This window comes from Lepidochelys kempii, chromosome 2 (assembly GCF_965140265.1).
Source record: "Lepidochelys kempii isolate rLepKem1 chromosome 2, rLepKem1.hap2, whole genome shotgun sequence".
Taxonomy (NCBI): Eukaryota; Metazoa; Chordata; order Testudines; family Cheloniidae; genus Lepidochelys; species Lepidochelys kempii.
In genome coordinates, this window is record NC_133257.1 from 264,170,045 (window position 1) to 264,190,751 (window position 20,707).

The 20,707-nt window shown below is 44.6% G+C and overlaps 2 protein-coding genes across 7 annotated transcripts in view; one reads left to right on the forward strand and one right to left on the reverse strand.

Annotated features, from left to right (window-relative positions):
- SNAP47 (synaptosome associated protein 47) overlaps positions 1-5,667 on the reverse strand; it is a 35,344-nt gene extending 29,677 nt beyond the window's left edge. For 2 of the 3 annotated variants that reach the window (XM_073334837.1, XM_073334836.1), the window contains exon 1: positions 5,507-5,667. Coding sequence is in view for 1 of the 3 variants with exons in the window: in XM_073334835.1 (XP_073190936.1) it covers positions 3,314-3,359 (46 nt within the window). In the remaining 2 variants the exon portion in view is untranslated. Of the gene's footprint in view, positions 1-3,313; positions 5,172-5,506 lie in introns of those variants that run through there. The other variant, XM_073334835.1, reaches the window with a different exon arrangement.
- An 89-nt stretch (positions 5,668-5,756) lies between these two features.
- Positions 5,757-19,519, forward strand: JMJD4 (jumonji domain containing 4). Of its 4 annotated transcripts, none has more exons than XM_073334841.1 (8): positions 5,757-5,813; positions 6,750-7,047; positions 7,319-7,443; positions 8,549-8,714; positions 10,943-11,068; positions 15,064-15,331; positions 17,178-17,324; positions 18,014-19,519. In XM_073334841.1, the coding sequence occupies exons 2-8, from the start codon at positions 6,968-6,970 to the stop codon at positions 18,323-18,325; spliced, it is 1,224 nt and encodes a 407-aa protein (XP_073190942.1). In that variant the 5' UTR covers positions 5,757-5,813; positions 6,750-6,967; the 3' UTR covers positions 18,326-19,519. The 4 variants fall into 4 exon arrangements, with proteins under 4 accessions (XP_073190942.1, XP_073190940.1, XP_073190941.1 ...); XM_073334839.1 differs by having other exon boundaries at positions 5,778-5,824; XM_073334840.1 differs by lacking the exon at positions 5,757-5,813 and adding an exon at positions 5,851-6,335.
- The last annotated feature ends 1,188 nt before the right edge of the window (positions 19,520-20,707 follow it).

The window sequence follows — 20,707 nt, forward strand, 5'->3', positions numbered from 1 at the left end:
ATGACCAAGAGATGAATACAACCATCATTATGATGCCTACAATTTATTCTATGCAATCATCATCATCATCATCCTCCACGCTTAAATTTATCCTGCTGGAATACAACAGCCAAGCACACAACAGAGTTGAAAGGATGCCACTCTGGTCCTCAAAGAGCTCAGGACCGATGGGCAAAGCTGTCAAACAAATTGTGACAGAACGTAGTTGCTGTAGCAGCTTTGCCTTCTGAACACACATCTGACTAAAGGCAGGCAACGCTAAAGGGCAGAGGTGAGGGAGACACTGGGAGGAGGAGGAGGAGACACTGGGAGACCCAACAATGTTCCAATATGTGAGGAGTAGCACAGAATGTTTTAACTGCTGAATTTTGGGTTACGGTAATATCACTTGACCTATGGGTCCAGTGCCTACCCAAACTTCACTGGCAACTTATGATGTCACGATAGCAAGAATAATCAACAATTTTATGGAGCTATCTGTAAGTCCAGCAAGGGACTCTGAATAAATTGTATCCCTGAAGAATGGTTTGTTCATGTCAAAAACTCAAAGATGGAATCATAACTTTAGTGCACATGACTTTGGTGCAAAAGGAGAGAGGGAGACAAGCACACAGCTTCCAAAAATACATTTGGACCATCTCCCACTCTGGTAGTCCTCTGCTTCTTTCTTTTGTCCTGTGACCCACCTTGTTCCTCTTTAAATTTCTTTCATTCCCCCAGAATTTTAATACTCAAATTGTAAAAATTAGTACATTCCACAAGTTATATAACAGCCACATTGTGTTCCTTACTTATATTACATCTTGTGAGCAGACACTGAATAATAGTGATTTAAATAGAAAAGGAGTACTTGTGGCACCTTAGAGACTAACCAATTTATTAGAGTCTCTAAGGTGCCACAAGTACTCCTTTTCTTTTTGCGAATACAGACTAACACGGCTGTTACTCTGAAACCAGTGATTTAAATGCTCATGTATTAATTATCTTATTGAAGTTTTGATGTACTATAACAAAAATTACAGATCCTCAGTGTTGAAACACAGGCATAAGGTACTATGGTACTTTATTTCCTGTAAGCAATGAAAAGTTAGATTATTTACACTGTATAGCCTCCAAAATCAGATTAATCTAGACAGCAATTTATGCTGTGACACTAAAGACTAGTTTGATTTCAACTGTGATCTGCTTCCCCTTGTGAGAATTTTCAGGAATTCTAATACAAGACAAAAAGTTAACAATCTTCTTGCTTTGAATGTCATCAGTCTGATTCTCTTATGGCCCGCATGATACAACTAGTCGCCAGATCTTGTATATCTAAGCACATACATTCATACACACCCCCTGGCACGGACATTCCTACCTGTCGATCTAACCTTGGTTACTCACACTATTAACCACATTTATATCAACGGGCCTATTTGCATAAGGACTACTCACACGGGGCCAGATTCTGACACACTCAAGTTTAGTACCTTACTCCACAGGTAGCCGCACTGAAAACAATGTGAGTAAGGGCACCAGAATCCAGCCCATAGCAGATGTTTGCAAGATGTATGTTTGGAATTGTAACTGTTTGTCCTAGCAGGATTATAATCTGACACACACATCATAGTATCTCCTTTACAACAACTTCAAGTCACCTACTTTTGGGGCTGAGGACAAAATAAACAAGGAAATCCAGTAAATATAGGCAGTGTTAGCCAACAGACCAATCACACGGCTGAGAACTAAGAGCAATGAGTTCTATGCCATCGATTTGCTGTGTGACTTGAACAAGTTGCTAAAACATTTAGCCTCCGTTTCTCCACCTATAAATTGGTGATATTTCTCTACTTCACAAGAGTTCTGTGAGGCTTAGAAAGAATTATCTCAAGAAATATTTTACTTACTATTGTTATATCTAATACATTAGATTTATACCTGAAAGGTTTGAAGAGAAAAAAACACCAATATATTTATCTGTTTTTCTAGTTTGTTTACTCTGCGCATGACAACACTTTGTGCTTAGTCAATTTTATTGTTTCCTACATATAGGCAGTCATTTTCTTTTGTTTGTGTGAGTCTTTCACACAGAAAGATGGATGAGAAAAATATTTTTAAAGAACAGTGAAGTGTGACTGTAAAACCACAAAAATTAGCAGGGATACTCCAGAGCAGGTGCAGCTAAGGGTTTTTGCCAGTACAGTTAAACCAGCAAAACCCTCCTAACGTGGAAGCAGTTATACCAGTATAGAAGTATTTATACTGATATAGATTAAATTGGTTTGGGGAACAGACATAAGGTATGCTAGTATAAGCACAGTTATAACATTGTAATTATGTCCACACTAGGGCTTATACCAGTATGACCTATGTTGGTTCCCTTAAGTTAGTTAAACAAAAACAAAAACAATAACCCACCCCTAACTGACTGGTATAAGGTTTAAGTGTAAACCAGGCCTAACTTTTTGAAATTGACTAGATTCAAATTGACTGTATACCCTTAATTACAGTTTGAACAACAATTTAGAGACCAATAAGTGTTTTCACCCTCTCTGTTACTATTTATTTAAATGACAGACTATTTACCATTCTGGTATTCACCTGTAAGTACTTATTTTAAAAAATTAAAACAAAGAAAATAGTTACACATTACTTAGCTTCTGCCTCAAGAAATATTAACGATCATATCAGAGACACAAGGCAAGTGAAGTAATACCTTTTAGTGGACCAAAGTCTTGAAGATATAACAATATTAATAAAATATATTACCACCTCAGCCACCTCGTCTACCACAAATATTAATACACTTCTCACAACTCCTCCGTTAAGTAAGGGGATATCAGTCCCATTTTACAGATGAGGAAACTGAGGCACAGAGCCATTAAGAGACTTGCCCAAGATCACATAGGAAGTTCGTGGCAGAGCCTGAAAAATAACCAAGGTTTTCCAACTCCCAGCCCTGTGCCCTACCCACTGGAACAAGCTGTTTCTTAGTTGTCGGGCCCGGTTGGTAATAATGCATTCTCCTACTGTTTAGTATGGCCATTCTTCGCATTTTGACTATAGGAACATAAGGACAGTTTTGAATAAAACAACTGACTCTAAACTTTTGCCAGATCTCAGATTGGATATGAACCACTTGTAGGGGTTGGGAAGAAGTCCATAAGACCATCCTTCCTGTCTCTTTAAAGATCAAATAGCTTCCCATTCAAACATTTTCTCCCAGATCCAATACATAATTAAACTAAAATCTCTGATGCAAGCTTAACTATGGTCTTTCAACTGTGCCACCATAACTGGAATAATAAATATTATATATCAAATTATTTACCTCTGTCTGCAGATTCAGGATTCTCAGGCAGCCTCGGGGTTGCCATCTTTGTAAGTTTGTCCTTTGTATTCAAGACAGTAGGTTAGTTTTTGTTTGTTTGTTTGCTCTTTCTATTTCTTAAAGCCCAAGCAAAAAACAAACGAACTGTGGAAAGGGCAAAATCCTAGTACACCTGATACCAAAAAGAAAAAAAGTCTAATGATAAATTTTTACTAGTATCTGTACTCTTTAACTCTTGACATAAGGCAGATACCTGATGAAACTCCTCTCTCTCCAGTAGAAGAAAACAATCAGCTGCTGGGGATTTACATATGCTATGTACTCTTGGGTCACATGACTTTTGACTCACTGAGGGCTATACATTCTTTATCTTGCTAGTCAGTTTCTCTCTGTGTCTGAGGACAGAATGCACAGGCAAGGATCTATTACTAATTGTGACGTCGGAAACTGTTATTTTCCATAGCTATTGCATATGCATTTTCCCCATGATATGCTTAATAATCATCTTAGTTATATGGCAGGCTTTTTTGTCTCAGAGGATCCCAATGTGCTTTAGAAATTTAAATGGTATATAAACTAATCAGTCAGGAATCATTTCATTCAACAATGAAGCCACCAACCACACAGAATGTGGCAACTGTTTAATAGCACACAATATTATATAACAGTTGAAGCCAAGACTTCAAGAAGCCTGATTAGCAAAGGGGGACAGACCTGCGTCCCCTCCCAACCCTGCCCCCCTATCCCTCCAAAAAAGAGAGCAGGGGATGGAAAGCTGGAGGGGAAGGAATTAAATATATTTAAACATACTGTTCCAGCCATAAACTGTTTACAGTGGCTATGCCAGTGGTGAGCTGCGATTACTTCTCCTGAACTGCTAAGAGCCAGCCAGATACTCCACCTGATAGGACCAGAAGCACCCAAAATAGAGACTGAGGAAAATGGAGCCCAGCCACGGCCTGACACATCCCACTGTTAGGAACCTGTGCTTGGATTCAAAATATGTTCCCCTCTTCCCCCCGCCTCTTTTAATTTCATTACCCCTAGTTATATCCCTGGTATCGTGTGAAATTTGACTCCACCCTCATGTTTCAACCCTTTAAATATCTGTATATCATCATGTCTCTCCCCAATCCTTTAATCACCACTTAACCAAGTCACATCTTTCACCTTTTCAATCTTTCCTGACCCCGCAATTAGTTTTGTTGTTCTTCTCTGAACTCCTACCAATGTGTCAATATTGTTCTAGTATTGTAGCACCCAGAACTGAATGCGATATTCCAGATGCAGTTGCACAAGACCTGTGTGATATCCAGGGGGTAGGATACCGGACTGGGAGCCAAGAGACCTGGATTCTATTTCTGGCTCTGCCACCAATATTACTGTGTAGCCTTAGGCAGGTCCCTTAACCACTCTCTGACTCAGTTTCTGTTGAGATGATGAGAATGAGGTGATTCTCCCTCTTTTGTAAAATGCAATGAGATCACCACCTGAAAAGCATTATGTAAGTGACAAGTATTACTAGTTTTTTCCAGTCTGTGACATCATGCTTCTACATATGCTGTTACATCACACTATTAATTCCTGCACAGTTTAGCATCCACTTTCAACGTGCCTTCCCCCACCATCCCCAGCATTAGAGCATCCCACACTTCCTTCTCCCACTGAATGTCTTTCTCAGGAGTTTTCCCTCCACAAAGAATTAGCTGCATTTTCCAAGATGACTAATCTGCAGTTGCCGGCTCATATTTCAGACCTCTCTTCCTAACGCTATTGTGCTTCTCACTTCACTGATGTTTGAAGCTTCTGCCCAGGTTAATATTATGGACGGGCTTTTGTGAAACGCTTTACACCGTCACCCCCCACGTGCAGCAGCGCCCCCGCCCCCCACTCTTAGGGGACCCCCCACCCCACTGCCCCCACCCGCAGCGACCCCCCACCCTTAGGGGGCCCCACCCCCTACTGCCCCCACCCCAGGGGGCCCTCCACTCTCCACTGCCCCCCCCCCGCAGCGACCCCCACCCCTCGGGGGCCCCACACACACCCCACTGCCCCCCCTCACGAGGGTCCCCCCCACCACCAGTGGCCCCAGCAGGGATCTGTGCGCTTCCCCCTCCCCCTCTGACGAAGCGGCCGTGGGGAGCCGGGCACGGGCCCCTTCCCCCCACTCCACTCCGGGCAGGACCGACTCACCGCCCCCCAAAGGAGCCGCTCAGCCGTTAGCTACCGCCGCTTCTGCCCTCCGCGCCTGCGCCCGCCGCGAACTTCCATTGGCCGAGCCGCCTCCGCCCCGGTCCTCTCCGACTTCTCTCCCTCTGCGAACGTGCGGCCCCGCGCTCCAGGTTCCGGCCTTCCCGAGGCCCGCTCGCCAGGCGCAGGCGCAGCCCGGCCCCCCCGCCCGAGCCTTCCTTCCTCCCCCCTCCCCCTCGCCTTCAGCGCGTCCGCACCTAGCGAGCCGGGTCACGGGGTGCGTGCGTCGCCATAATGCGTCCGGGTAGCGGTGAGCCCAGGGTGCGTGTCGGGTCGGTCCCCTTACCCACCCCCCCCATAGCAGGGAACCCGGACCCCTCCCCCCAGCGCCCCTCATCCCCCAGAGTGGGGAATCCGGACCCTCCCTCATCCCAGGTCTCTCACCCCACCACATAGCTGGAAACCCGCCCCCCCTCCCGGGGCCCCTCATCCCCCATAACGGGGAACCTGGACCCCCCCCATCCTGGGCCTCTCACCCCCCTACATAGCTGGGAACCCGGACCCCCCCCCGGGCCCCTCATACCCCATAGCGGGGAACCTCAACCCTCCCCCATCCCAGGCCTCTCACCCCCCGACATAGCTGGGATGCCGCACCCCCCCCCGGGGGCCCCTCATACTCCATAGTGGGGAACCGGAGCCCCTCCAACTCTCCCAAAAGTGCGACCTCTCCTCTCCAGAGGCCCCTCACTCCTTGCCCCTGATAGCAGAGGCCTGGACCCCGATTCTCTCCTGGGGACCCTCACTTCCTGTCTGCTGGGGTCTCTCTCTAGGGGTGAGTTTCAGGCTCTTGGGTTTCCCTTTAGATGCTGGGATTAAGGGGAGTTTAGGGATATGGGGAGGTCCCTTCTCTGCCCCATCATCTGCCTCATTTCCCCCAGGCATCGCTGCTATCGTGCCCTGTTATCTCTCAACTCCCTCATTATTTTTTAATGATTGGGAGCTATCTGTGTGTCCGCAGCAGGCAGAACGGTGCAGGGAGTATGGAATAAATGCAGGAGCCCAGCTTGATTCCTGCAGGGTCTATCTAACCTTATAAAACTGCTCTGCGTAGTGTCTTCTTTACAGTCTGATAATCTTAGAATTGGACGCATTTTATTTTTTTGCTTGCACAAGAAGCTTCTCTTTGTATTCACAGATTTGGGGCGAGAACCCCACTGAAATGAACATGTCTGCTGTTTATTTCTAGAAACGGGCAAGTGGCCGTTCTCTTCTGCGACCCATTGAGAATGCCAAGCAAAAGCATGGGAATAATTTAATATGAACGTGTAACTAGACTATCTACCATTGACATGAAAGATCTACAGGGAATATAGGCTTTGGTTACTGTGGTTTGTTTGTAATGTAGCCATTCGATCAAGGTGGCCATAAACATTGAAGAGCATTGAAGGATATTTCTAGCCCTGTATGGTGAAACACAAATGGGAAGAACAAGGCTTTTCCTGCAAGATTTTATCTATATTTTGGAACTGGACATTTTTTTACTTGTGAGTTAATTTTCATAGATTTGAAAGATCCACTCAGATTAATGTACTGTGCAGCTGTTTATTTTAGCCTAACTAAATATTTTCTGATCAGCACCTTCTCAACTAAGTACCAGGAAAGTTATATAGTCTGAATGGACAGAGCAGCGTTTGCCTGTTCCACTGTGTTCTTTCATGATTACAGCAGCGCATCTCATGGTGCAGTCTGCCTGCCCCAGGGACATGTTGACTATATTGAAAAAGTAGAATCGTTCAGTTACTCCGATTTTTTCAGGGACTATCTGATTCCCAACCACCCATGTGTTTTCTCAGCTAAATTCACTGAGGGCTGGGGCAGCAGGAGGAATTGGGTGACTCGGGATGGGAAGCCTAACTTTGATTATCTACTGCAGCATTTTGGTAAGTGATTAAGCTTTTAATATGTAATTTAATATGAATGATAAAAGTCAAAGAGTTTTTAATAACGGCCTCTGGCCAATGACAAATATCCTCTGAGCCTAAAAGGATCAGTCTCTCAGTTAATATATTAATTTATAAGAATATATAAAAATGGTCCATTTAGCCCAGTATCCCATTTTCTGAGAGTGGCCAGTGCCAGATGCTTCAGAGGGAATGAACAGAACAAGACCGTTATCGAGTGGTCCATCCCCTGTCATCCAGTCCTTGCTTCTGGAAGTCAGAGGTTTAGGGACATCCAGAGTATGGGGCTGCATCACTGACTATCTTGGCTAACAGCCAGTGATGGACCTATACTCCATGAATTTATCTAATTCCTTTTTGAGTCCAGTTATACTGTTGGCTTTCACAGCATCACCTGGGAATGAGTTCCACAGGTTGGCTGTGTTATGTAAAGAAGTACTCCCTTATGTTTGTTTTAAACTTGCTGCCTATTAATTTCATTGGATGACCCCTGGTTCTTGTGTCATGTGAAGGCGTAAATAACACTTCCTTATTCACAATTTTCTACCCTCGTTTGTATTTTTTCCCCTTTGCCCTACTCCAAGCTTTAATTTAGTCTAAAAATAAATTTGAACTCATTTAGGGCCTTATCATGCAAATTTACGCTCCTTAACTTCATACATGTGAATAATCCCAGGCGCATGCTCAAGTGTTTGTAGGATCTATATTGGGTGGATGGGGGAGGAACAGGCTTTGGCTATTCTGGAAATCTAAGTCTCTCTTTATGCTGTGAGAGATTCGGAGTTTTGGCTGCAGCCCGTGTCCCGTTCCCAACGCACTTTGCTGTGATTCCGTTTGCAGTGGTACCATTGCTGCATGCCTCATTCCGTTGACACGTCCATAAATCATGCTATGAATAACGCTGATCTAAGGTTTCGTGGAGGTATCCGGAAAGTGAGAAGACCATGTCTTCATAAATGTTTGTACAGCACCTAGCACACTGGGGCCCAGATACTAGATGCTAACGTAATATAAATATGGAAGGATTACAGTTTTGGCGCCAGTTATTCTGCTCCCCAACTGGCTCAAAACGTTTATATTTCAGGGAAGGCTGTAGTACCTGTTGCCAACTGCGATGTCAAGGAATACAATTCTAATCCAAAGGAACAGATCCCTCTCAAGGAGTACATAAGTTATTGGAAAGAGTACATTAAAAAAAACTACCATTCACCCCGGGGGTGCCTCTACCTCAAAGACTGGCACTTGTACAGGTAAGAGAGCACTTTGGAATCCTCAGCATGCCGTGATACAGCGGTGAACTGCTGCTAAACCGTGACACTGATCTTTTGTTAGCTGATGGTTTGACTGAAGGCAGCTATCCACTGAAATACTTTTCTTACACTGTACTGATCTAAACATGCCACACACCAAAGAGTTCTTAAACATTTGCATAGTGTTGGCTCTTGCTTTGGCCTTTGGCTAGTAAGGTAAAAACCTTATCATTTTTAATTGTGTTTAATGCAATAAGCACTCTTTCCTTTTTTAAATCAAAGTGAATCATGAGGACTTTTTGCTCTTCATTTAATCTTCCCCTCCCATCTGCTCTGTTCCTGTCTCCCCATGCACAAGTTTCCCTGCTCCTTCTCTGTCCCTGTTCATGCTGCCTGGATGCATCCTCCCCTTCTTGTCCTGCCTAGCCGTCTAGTACTCCTCTCCCTCTGCTCTTGTGTCCTGTCTTCCTTGAATGGCTGCTGCTCGTGGCTGGCAGCTCTGCTGCTGATTTGAGTTTGCTACGAGTGAGTTCTGATTCTCCATTTGCGTGGCTGTGACTTCACAGAGGCATCTAGGCAGGGCCGTCTTTGCATATGTCTGTTTATACAGACATCTGGATATTACTTTGCAATGGAGCGCCTGGATGCCTGTAGAAGCAGCTGGAAATGAGGCGGCATCATAACATCGGCCACAGACCACACTGGGAGAACCACTGCCAAACACCATTGAAAGCCTACGATCCAGCTTTGGCTTTTTTGAATCTGTTAACCAAGTGGGACGACTGACTAGTCGTGCAGATGTCTTACTGGAACAGACGTGTTTACTAAGAGGAATTTAATTAACTCTCACAACTCTCCTGTGAGGTAGGAAAACACAGTTGCGCCCATTTGCAGCGCCCAGGGCTAGTTTCACAAGGGGAATTAAGCATAACTGCCCATATAGATTCCTATGTCCAAAATGTAGATGCAGTTGGCATTCACAAAATCACTGCTGAGCTGTCACCTAACCCTGTAATCCATAGGCACCTAGGGTTCCTGAGGTCCCACCCTACTCAGCATTTCCTACTGGCTATGTCATAAATATAAAGGGAAGGGTAACCACCTTTAAATCCCTCCTGGCCAGAGGAAAAACCCTTTCGCTTGTAAAGGGTTAAGAAGCTAAAGATAACCTCGCTGGCACCTGACCACAATGACCAATGAGGAGACAAGATACTTTCAAAGCTCTGGGGGGGACGACAAAGGGTTCTCTCTCTCCGTGTGTTGCTTTTGCCGGGACCAGAGCAGGAATGCAGGTCAGAACTCCTGTAAAGGGTCAATAAGCAATCTAGTTAGATATGCGTTAGATTCTCTTTTGTTTAAATGGCTGATAAAATAACCTGTGCTGAATGGAATGTATATTCCTGGTTTTCTTTGTCTTTTTGTAACTTAAGGTTTTGCCGAGAGGGATTCTCTATGTTTTGAATCGGATTACCCTGTCAGGTATTTACCATCCTGATTTTACAGAGGTGATCCTTTTACTTCTATTAAAATTCTTCTTTTAAGAACCTGATTGCTTTTTCATTGTTCTTAAGATCCAAGGGTTTGGGTCTGTGTTCACCTGTACAAATTGGTGAGGATTTTTATCAAGCCTTCCCCAGGAAAGGGGGTGTAGGGCTTGGGGGGATTTTGGGGGGAAAGACTTTTCCAAGTGGGCTCTCTCCCTGTTATATATTTGTTAGACGCTTGGTGGCGGCAGCAATAAAGTCCGGGGTCAAAAGGAAAAATAGTTTGTACCTTGGGGAAGTTTTAACCTAAGCTGGTAAAAATAAGCTTAGGGGGTTTTCATGCAGGTCCCCACATCTATACCCTAGAGTTCAGAGTGGGGAAGGAACCTTGACAGACTAGCTAATGTGGCTCCCTGCTCAGCATGCTGACTTTGAGAATCCCCTTGTTTGGATGCCTGACTCTTCCCAGGCATTGTATAGGGCTCCTGGGAACCTGATGCAGGGTTGTGAATTCCACCTGGCAGCAGGCTGCCTAAAAGTCAGGTGTGTTGCAAAGCCTTGTGAATCTAGCTCTAGGAGGGTTATGTTGCTTGTAGCAGATGACATAGCAAGGCAGTAATGGCCTCAATGAGACACTGCTCGTCACCTGACCAGTATCTGCTTCTGAGCTTTGGGAAACTGAGATGATGAATGAATATTTCTTTTCCCTGAAACCTTTTTTTGCAATACTTTTGTCTTTTTAAGGGCTTTCCCAGAGCAAGATGTTTATACAACCCCCATCTATTTCACTTCTGACTGGCTGAATGAATACTGGGATGCCATAGGCCTGGATGATTATCGATTTGTCTACATGGGACCTAAGGGTTCATGGTAAAGTAACTTTGATTTTTTTTAAATGTCGATGCACCGTTTTAAACAATTATTAGCATTGCAGTAGTACTCCGAGCTGTCAATCAGGACCAGGTCCCTATTGTGCCGGGTGCCACACAAGTGTAACATAAGGCAGCTCTTTTCCCCCAAGGAACATGCAGTCTAAATAGGGACAACATGTGACCGACAGGTATAGATCACAACAGGGTTTGTGAGAGAGAGAAGGAACACTAAGGCTGCATGTATTGGCTAAGTGTACAGTAAATGTGGTGAGATAACATTGCTTGATGGCACTGTTCTGCCCAACATCTCTTGCAATGACTCTAGCCATAAAACCCACGGAGTGAGCTGGGAAAGGGGAGCAGCCTGTCCAATACAGGTCCCCATCCTGCATCCTTAATAGGAAGAATCTGGGGAGATTTGCCTGCGTGTGGGCTGCAGAATCTGACCTAAAGGTTGCAACCAAGGCTAGTAAGGGATACACGGAGGTTAGAACTAGTCACTCGCATTAGGTTCTCTGGCTCAGTGTATCCAGGGAGATGAAAACAGGAGAGAGAACTTGGGGGTATCACTTAGATTCTAACTCTTTGTATAGCACCTAGCACAAGGGGGTGCTGTTCCATGACTGGGGGTTCTAGGCACTACAGTAATACAAATAATTAATAATCATTGAACTCAGTTGTTCAATGACAGCATAGTGTATAAGCATCCCTGGAGCTCCTTTATTTAGAGCAGTGGTTCTCAAACTTTTGTATTAGTGACCCCTTTCGCGTAGCAAGTCTCTGAGCGTGACCCTGCCCTTATAAATTAAAAACACATTTTTTCATATTTAACACTATTATAAATGCTGGAGGTGAAGTGGGGTTTGGGGTGGAGGCTGACAGTTTGAGAACCCCCGATTTAGAGTACGGTACTGAAGGAAAAGGAGGACTTGTGGCACCTTAGAGACTAACCAATTTATTTGAGCATAAGCTTTCGTGAGCTACAGCTCACTTCATCGGATGCGTACTGTGGAAAGTACAGAAGATCTTTTTATACACACAAACCATGAAAAAAATGGGTGTTTACCACTACAAAAGGTTTTCTCTCCCCCCACCCCACTCTCCTGTTGGTAATAGCTTATCTAAAGTGATCACTCTCCTTACAATGTGTATGATAATCAAGGTGGACCATTTCCAGCACAAATCCAGGGTTTAACAAGAACGTCTGGGGGGGGAGGGCGGGGGGGGGTAGTAGGAAAAAACAAGGGGAAATAGGTTACCTTCCATAATGACTTAGCCACTCCCAGTCTCTATTCAAGCCTAAGTTAATTGTATCCAATTTGCAAATGAATTCCAATTCAACAGTTTCTCGCTGGAGTCTGCTTTTGAAGTTTTTCTGTTGTAATATCACAACTTTCATGTCTGTAATCGTGTGATCAGAGAGATTGAAGTGTTCTCCAACTGGTTTATGAATGTTGTAATTCTTGACATCTGATTTGTGTCCATTTATTCTTTTACGTAGAGACTGTCCAGTTTGACCAATGTACATGGCAGAGGGGCATTGCTGGCACATATCACATTGGTGGATGTGCAGGTGAACGAGCCTCTGATAGTGTGGCTGATGTTATAAGGCCCTGTGGTGATGTCTGCTGAATAGATATGTGGGCACAGTTGGCAACGGGCTTTGTTGCAAGGATAGGTTCCTGGGTTAGTGGTTCTGTTGTGTGGTGTGTGGTTGCTGGTGAGTATTTGCTTCAGGTTGGGGGGCTGTCTGTAGGCAAGGACTGGCCTGTCTCCCAAGATTTGTGAGTGTGTTGGGTCATCCTTCAGGATAGGTTGTAGATCCTTAATAATGTGTTGGAGGGGTTTTAGTTGGGGGCTGAAGGTGACAGCTAGTGGCGTTCTGTTATTTTCTTTGTTAGGCCTGTCCTGTAGTAGGTGACTTCTGGGAACTCTTCTGGCTCTATCAGTCTGTTTCTTCACTTCTGCAGGTGGGATTTGTAGTTGTAAGAATGCTTGATAGAGATCTTGTAGGTGTTTGTCTCTGTCTGAGGGGTTGGAGCAAATGCGGTTGTATTGCAGAGCTTGGCTGTAGACAATGGATCGTGTGGTGTGGTCAGGGTGAAAGCTGGAGGCATGTAGGTAGGAATAGCAGTCAGTAGGTTTCTGGTATAGGGTGATGTTTATGTGACCATCGTTTATTAGCACTGTAGTGTCCAGGAAGTGGATCTCTTGTGTGGACTGGACCAGGCTGAGGTTGATGGTGGGATGGAAATTGTTGAAATCATGGTGGAATTCCTCAAGGGCTTCTTTTCCATGGGTCCAGATGATGAAGATGTCATCAATGTAGCGCTAGTAGAGTAGGGGCATTAGGGGACGAGAGCTGAGGAAGCGTTGTTCTAAGTCAGTCGTAAAAATGTTGGCATACTGTGGGGCCATGCGGGTACCCATAGCAGTGCCGCTGATCTGAAGGTATACATTGTCCCCAAATGTGAAATAGTTATGGGTAAGGACAAAGTCACAAAGTTCAGCCACCAGGTTAGCCGTGACATTATCGGGGATAATGTTCTTGATGGCTTGTAGTCCATCTTTGTGTGGAATGTTGGTGTCGAGGGCTTCTACATCCATAGTGGCCAGGATGGTGTTATCAGGAAGATCACCGATGGATTGTAGTTTCCTCAGGAAGTCAGTGGTGTCTCGAAGGTAGCTGGGAGTGCTGGTAACGTAGGGCCTGAAGAGGGAGTCTACATAGCCAGACAATCCTGCTGTCAGGGTGCCAATGCCTGAGATGATGGGGCTCCCAGGATTTCCAGGTTTATGGATCTTGGGTGGTAGATAGAATATCCCAGGTCGAGGTTCTAGGGATGTGTCTGTGCGGATTTGATCTTGTGCTTTTTCAGGGAGTTTCTTGAGCAAATGCTGTAGTTTCTTTTGGTAACTCTCAGTGGGATCAGAGGGTAATGGCTTGTAGAAAGTGGTGTTGGAGAGCTGCCGAGCAGCCTCTTGTTCATATTCCGACCTATTCATGATGACGACCGCACCTCCTGTGTCAGCCTTTTTGATTATGATGTCAGAGTTGTTTCTGAGGCTGTGGATGGTATTGTGTTCTGCACAGCTGAGGTTGTGGGGCAAGTGATGCTGCTTTTCCACAATTTCAGCCCGTGCACGTCGGCGGAAGCACTTTATGTAGAAGTCCAGTCTGCTGTCTCAACCTTCAGGAGGAGTCCACCTAGAATCCTTCTTTTTGTAGTGTTGGTAGGGAGGTCTCTGTGGATTAGTATGTTGTTCAGAGGTGTGTTGGAAATATTCCTTTAGTCGGAGACGTCGAAAATAAGATTCTAGGTCATCACAGAACTGTATCATGTTCGTGGGGGTGGAGGGGCAGAAGGAGAGACCCCGAGATAGGACAGCTGCTTCTGCTGGGCTAAGAGTATAGTTGGATAGGTTAACTGAAGGAATTCTTCAAACCTGCAGTGCCAGCTGCAGCCTCACGAGGGTGCTGACTAGTTAAGTGAGCACTTCTCAGCTGGAAATCACTATGACCCAGAGCCACAAAGTTTTTTAGGCTCCTAACTTCCATTGAAATCAGTGAAAGTCTAAATACCTTTGTGGGTCTGGGCTTGAGTCTAAAGTGTTGCCATTCGTTGGCGATAAACCAGCCCTTTCAGTCTTAGCTTCAGCCCAAACTGCAGAATCTGCTGCCTTTGAAGTGTGAGGTTCAAATTGAAACCTAATATTTCAACACCAAAAAGTGGGGCGAGGGGGTGTTGCTGACCCCCCTGCCCCCAGTTTATTAATAGGGTGCCTTCTTGCTCCTTAACACATGACAATTGAAAATAGTCTGACAGGGCCACATTCTCGCTTCAGCTATGCCTGCACAGCTCAGATTGATTTGTGTGGAAATATCCAAAGCCAGAATATGCCCATAGTCTTAACTTTACTTGATTTGTGCTTTGTTTGCATTGTATTTGCCTTTTGCATCACACGTGCTTAAACCTTTGACTTGACCCACAGGACTCCTTTTCACGCCGACGTCTTCCGCTCCTACAGCTGGTCTGCCAATATCTGCGGGAAAAAGAAATGGCTGCTCTATCCCCCCAGGCAGGAGGAGTACCTTAGAGATCGCCATGGTAACTTGCCCTTCGATGTCACCGCGCCTGGTCTTCAGGACAGCAGCATTTACCCACGCTATGCCCAAAGCTGCCCCCCTGTTGAAATCATCCAGGAAGCAGGGGAGGTAGTCTTCATCCCTAGTGGCTGGTACCATCAGGTGTACAACCTGGTAAGACAATTGACAACTTAGGTTTATATCCATTAACTTCCTGAAAACCATCTGAAGAGTTGCCCTAACTAGCCAAAGCTACCTCTTTGGAAGTGACAATTGCATTCCACGGGAAATACACGCTCAGAACAGCAGTGTATGACCCCAAGAGTTACAGGGTTAGCCTTATACCCAAAACAGCCAGTCTGCGGAAAAGTGACTTGTGTAACACTAACAGCAAGGGATTCTAACTTAAACAGACCAATTTCTAGATGTAGCCACAAGATCATCAATATACTTGCACACTAGAAGCAAGAGGAAGACCAAGGACGGGGTGGGCCCATTACTGAATGAGGAGGGAAAGACCACAGAAAATGCAGCAATGGCCAAAGTGTTTAAATGCCATTTTTGTTTCAGTTTTCACCAAAAGAATTAGCAGTGGTCAGATGACTAACACATTTCTGTGATTCATTAGCAAATCAAAAGGTTTTGAGTAAGCAGTAAAATTCTTCTGAGTCTTTAGCTAATTCTAAAGGAAGAAAGAAACCAGTTTACGCTTTATCACTGAGTTCCCATACTGTCCTGTCACGGGTTGGATTTCTCAGCCTGGTTGCTGCTGGGAAGAAACTCCGAAGTTGGACCCAGGAGGCCTAGTTTGGGTTTTGCAAAATCTCAGCCTTTGGATTTTGCAAAATCAAGGCATATGGGGTATTTTAGATCCCTCTTGTGTTTAATCCACATCACTAAAACTTCAGCAGTTCTCCTGAAAATGTAATTCTGGTTTTGGCCCATCTTTAGAAATTATAGCTTTTGCTGAGGCAAAACCTGCAAAATATAAGGCGTGATGAGGGAAAGCCAGGCTAAATGTTTGGTGGCAGCAGAGAGAGACAAAGGCCTGGATCTTCACAGGTATTGATTTCAATGGAAGTTAGGAGCTTAAATATCTTTGAGGATCGGGATCAAAGTTCATAAGAACAAGCTTAGATAGGGCTTTAAGAAACCAAGACCCCAATCATTCACTCAGATCCCTTGTGCCCTTGAGGATCCACTTGCAGGAGAGAGGCCCTGGAGGACAGTTTTGAATGGGATCCTGACATAAATTGGGAGGGGTTTGGGATTTTTTTTTTTTATAGTGGGGGAAAGTAACAGTGTATCTGTGCGATGTTTGGTTTTAAATACATTTCATAGCTGGAGGCTTGGGTGCACATCAAAATCTATAGGCAGATGCCTTTGGGGTTAGAGTTAGTTCAATCACCTCTGTGCTATAGGCACTGTTTGTTTGTTTTATCTTGCTCAGTGCAACCATAAAATGTCCCAAATGATCAGTCTCTGCGGTAACTATATTGAAGTAACAGCAGGGAGTAACCCTGTCCCATTCTTATACATAGCAAAAGATGCTTCTTACCACTTGATCATTTAGAACACTAAGCAAAATAGATAATTCTCGTCTATATCCTGCATTGGCTGGGAAAGGAGTGGATGACATGGGGGATCTCAGACATCCGACTCACACTGTCACATACAGTGTGTCCTTCAGTATCAACACTTCAGCTAATTAAAGCCTCTACATTAAAAGTGTGGGTCACAGTACGGCACAGTACTGGTTGTAGATGTGGGCACAATTGCCAAATGGCAGTGAGAAGGACTGAGGATGGGGGAAGCTTAGGAAGCAGGGTTTGATTAGCAAGGGAGTTAAAAAGAGGTAGACATTGAAGATAGTTGAGGCCCAGAGAGGCCTTTCCATTCATTGAGGATGAGAGATTAACTCTTGTTGGCACCAACTTTGTGGAAATCAGTAATGAGGTCAGAGACCTCACCCCACAGGCCCTCACATTAATAACCAATTAGACTCTGTGGTTTCTTCCAGGAGGATACCATTTCCATCAACCACAACTGGGTGAATGGCTGCAACGTGGCTATCATGTGGAGCTTCCTGCAGGATGAATTAGCAGCCGTACAACAGGAAATCAGCGAATGGAGAGACACTATGGAGGACTGGCACCTACAATGCCAGGTATGACACCCAGTCAGTTCAGTGATGTGAGCCCTACTTTTCTTAGACTATTGTAGCCCCTATACATAGTGCATTTCAATGATACTGGACACCAAACTGATCTGTATTGAGAGGTCATGCTTTGTTCCAAGCTGGGAAACAAACTGTCCAGTTTGTTAGATGATAGATTATCCCTTAAGTCTCTCACTATCTCATTGATGCAACACTCAGTGTATATGCTACTGCTTGTACTTATTTGCTGCTTCAGGCAGGTGTAGAATGTGACTGAAGAAAGTTTGGTTTGTTAATCTGCACTCATTAATTCAATTTTTACACCTTTCAATTACTGCTAGGTTTGCTTTGTTTCATAGGAGATGCTGCGTATAGTATTTCCCTGCATGAGATCTCTCTCTAGCGGAAATAGTAAACTCCTGTCTTATCGAGCTGGGGAAACTCCAGCCAGTAGAACTGGTCAGATAAAAGTTTACTGGAAACTCTGGGGATACTGGGAAGTGTTTTGTTGGGACCAGTGAGATTTCCTGTCAATTAATGTATTTTACTGTAATTAGGCATCAGAAAATCACAAACAGGAGTCACACACTGAAAAGAGTTTAACTACTTAGTGTCTTGATAAGGCAGCTGCCTTTAGCTATCTTACTAGTGCAGTTAATATGGAGTCAAGGTTTAATGTGTTTTTTTTTCTCCCTTAGGTAATCATGAAATCTTGCACAGGCATAAACTATAAGGAGTTCTACAACTTCCTTAAGGTAATTGCAGAGAACAGGATTTCTGTCTTAAACCATGTTCTAGATGAAGAAGCTTCAGCAAAGAACCCTCACAGAGCTGCCACCTCTGCTCTGGGCATGCTCCATGCGGTGTTTGATTTAAAAAGGACTGTGCAAGTGTTAACATCCTTAAATGCTAATGAGGATTTCAAGAAACTGAACCCTAAATCACTGACCCCACCTCCAGAGGCATTCCTGCACCACTTGAAAGCAGCAATAGACACAGCACTGTTATAGTTCTATATTTATTCAAGTATTTGCACCTCTTGCAACCTAGCTGCATGTAGACAACTTATGAGAAGTCTTCATCTTTTCCCCCCGTTAGAGTTTAAGCACAATGAGCCTTAATGTGGATAGGGAGGACGTGGATACAGAATCAAGAGAAAAAGCATGTTAGGAAACTGACTACACGACATTAAATTTCCCATTTATATTGAAACCACCGTAAAAAGGGAGGAAGTCTCCAGCAGAGTCAGAGATTAGATTCATGCCATGTAGTAGAATGCAAGCAGCTAAACTGACCATAGCAGGAAGAAGTTATGGTCCTGAGAATCAGCCATGTAGGAAATTCAGCCATTGGAGTTGTCTAAAACCAAAAGGATGAACTTTTGAGATGTATCCTCTCAATTCTGCACACCAAAGCATCTATATTTCAACAAGTTCACCTCTCTGTACTGAGATCACCTAGAGACTGAACAAGAAGAGTTTTAGAAAGGCAAAAACATGGAAGTCCATATGTAGCCTTAGACTATGTGTTAATGAAAGGAAGTGTATTAACACTCTAAGGGCAGGTCTTCACTACTCGCCGGATCAGCGGGTAGCGATCGATCTATCGGGGGTCAATTTATCACGTCTCATCTAGACACGATAAATCGATTCCCCGAATGCACTCCCCCTCGACTCCGGAACTCCAGCTTGCGAGAGGCGGAAGCAGAGTTGACGGGGGAGCGGCAGCGGTCGACTCGCCGCCATCCTCACGGCCAGGTAAGTCGACCTAAGATACTCCAACTTCAGGTACGCTATTCGCGTAGCTGAAGTTGCATATCTTAGGTTGAACCCCCCCCCCCCCACCCCCCTCACTGTAGACCAGGGCTAAGAGCAGTGCTGTGTGGTTACATAGCACAACCTATGAACTTAAGGGTAATTAATACACATTGAAAATGATTGTAAGGGAAGTGGCCTCACAAGCATTTTTAGTTAAACTGTAAAAAACACTCCCATTGCTGTTAGGGGGTTGCAGTAAGTCTCATTCTCAACAGGGGTGTGAAAAGTTTAATTCTAGCCAATAGTGCTTCCATTAAGATTCTAGTTGAAGGTTTTCAAGCACGGAGCTGAAACTTAATCAGTTGTTGACCTATGAGGTGACCAGTACAGGTGACTACTTAAAGTTGCTGTTTTTAATATTGCACATTAAAATATTTAAAAATGTCAGGGCAGATCTCATTCTTTCAAAGGTTAAACTACTACTCTTCTGAATTAGTATGTTAAACATGTCTTGCCTGTGCTATTTAGTAATAGATGTTCTGGACTGGCACTGGGAAACTATACTATCTTCCATGCAGAGCTCTGAAACCTGGGGAAGGATCTGACTTTTCTTTCTTGGCTATGAACGATGACTGGAAATTGCACAGGCTCAAGAAGGGGCTCTGGGAGCCTCTCTTTGGACTGGAAAATTGCCACTTTTGAGCAACTGTGAAACTAGAACAATTCACGGCTGGCACTGAACAAGGTTTCCTTTGTCAGACAGCCAAGGGCAACTGTTTCTGCCTTCCATCCCTCCTTCTGTGGGCTGAGGGTTCAGTGGGCCTGAATGGGATCTCCATTACAGTGGTGGAATTCCCTTGGCTTCAGAGAAGTCATGCCTGATTTACACTAGCCTGAGAGCCAATTTTGGTCCAGTAGGCACTCAATCCTGCAACATACCAATTACTACCATAGCTACCCAGCATTTCCAGCTCCCAGTGAGTGCAGTGGGAGCTGAGCATCCACTACCTCCATGCTCCAAGGCATATAGTTGCCAAGTACCTTGGAAAGTAATGCTTCATCATGAGTACTGATCCTCGCTCCTACCGTCTTTACCTTTGGCTACGTTGTTCTGTTCTGTAGAAGTTCTTATACCACACTCACAGTAGTATGCAATAAGCAACATGACGAAACCTAGCTAGATTCATTTGCTATGGCTTAGGTGTGTGTTTACAATGTGGAGTTTCTTTACCATGCTTGTGGGGATTAAGCATTCCAGGGAAGACTGTTCACAATAGGACTTGTCAGCTAAGCACACAGGGTTGTTCTAACCACCAAAACCACAAATTCACTGAGATTTCTGCTTGGCTACTGTGATGTTTTCTCAGCATGGCCAGGCTGGTGAGTCATCTTGTTAGCCTCAAAGGAAGCTCTGTTGGTGCTTTATTGGGTGTTAGTGGTGTGACACCACCAGTTTGTGAGGCATGCAAACAATGCCAAGGCTTATGCCAGCCCTCAGTTTGCTTTGCAGCTTAATAGGTTCAGCCCAGTCCCCCTGAAGCATGCCCTGTCACCAGCTGCTCACAGAAATACCAGATTTGCTGCACCCAAGGAGCCAGCCTGTACGCTAACTTGTTTGATTGAACTGAGGATCAG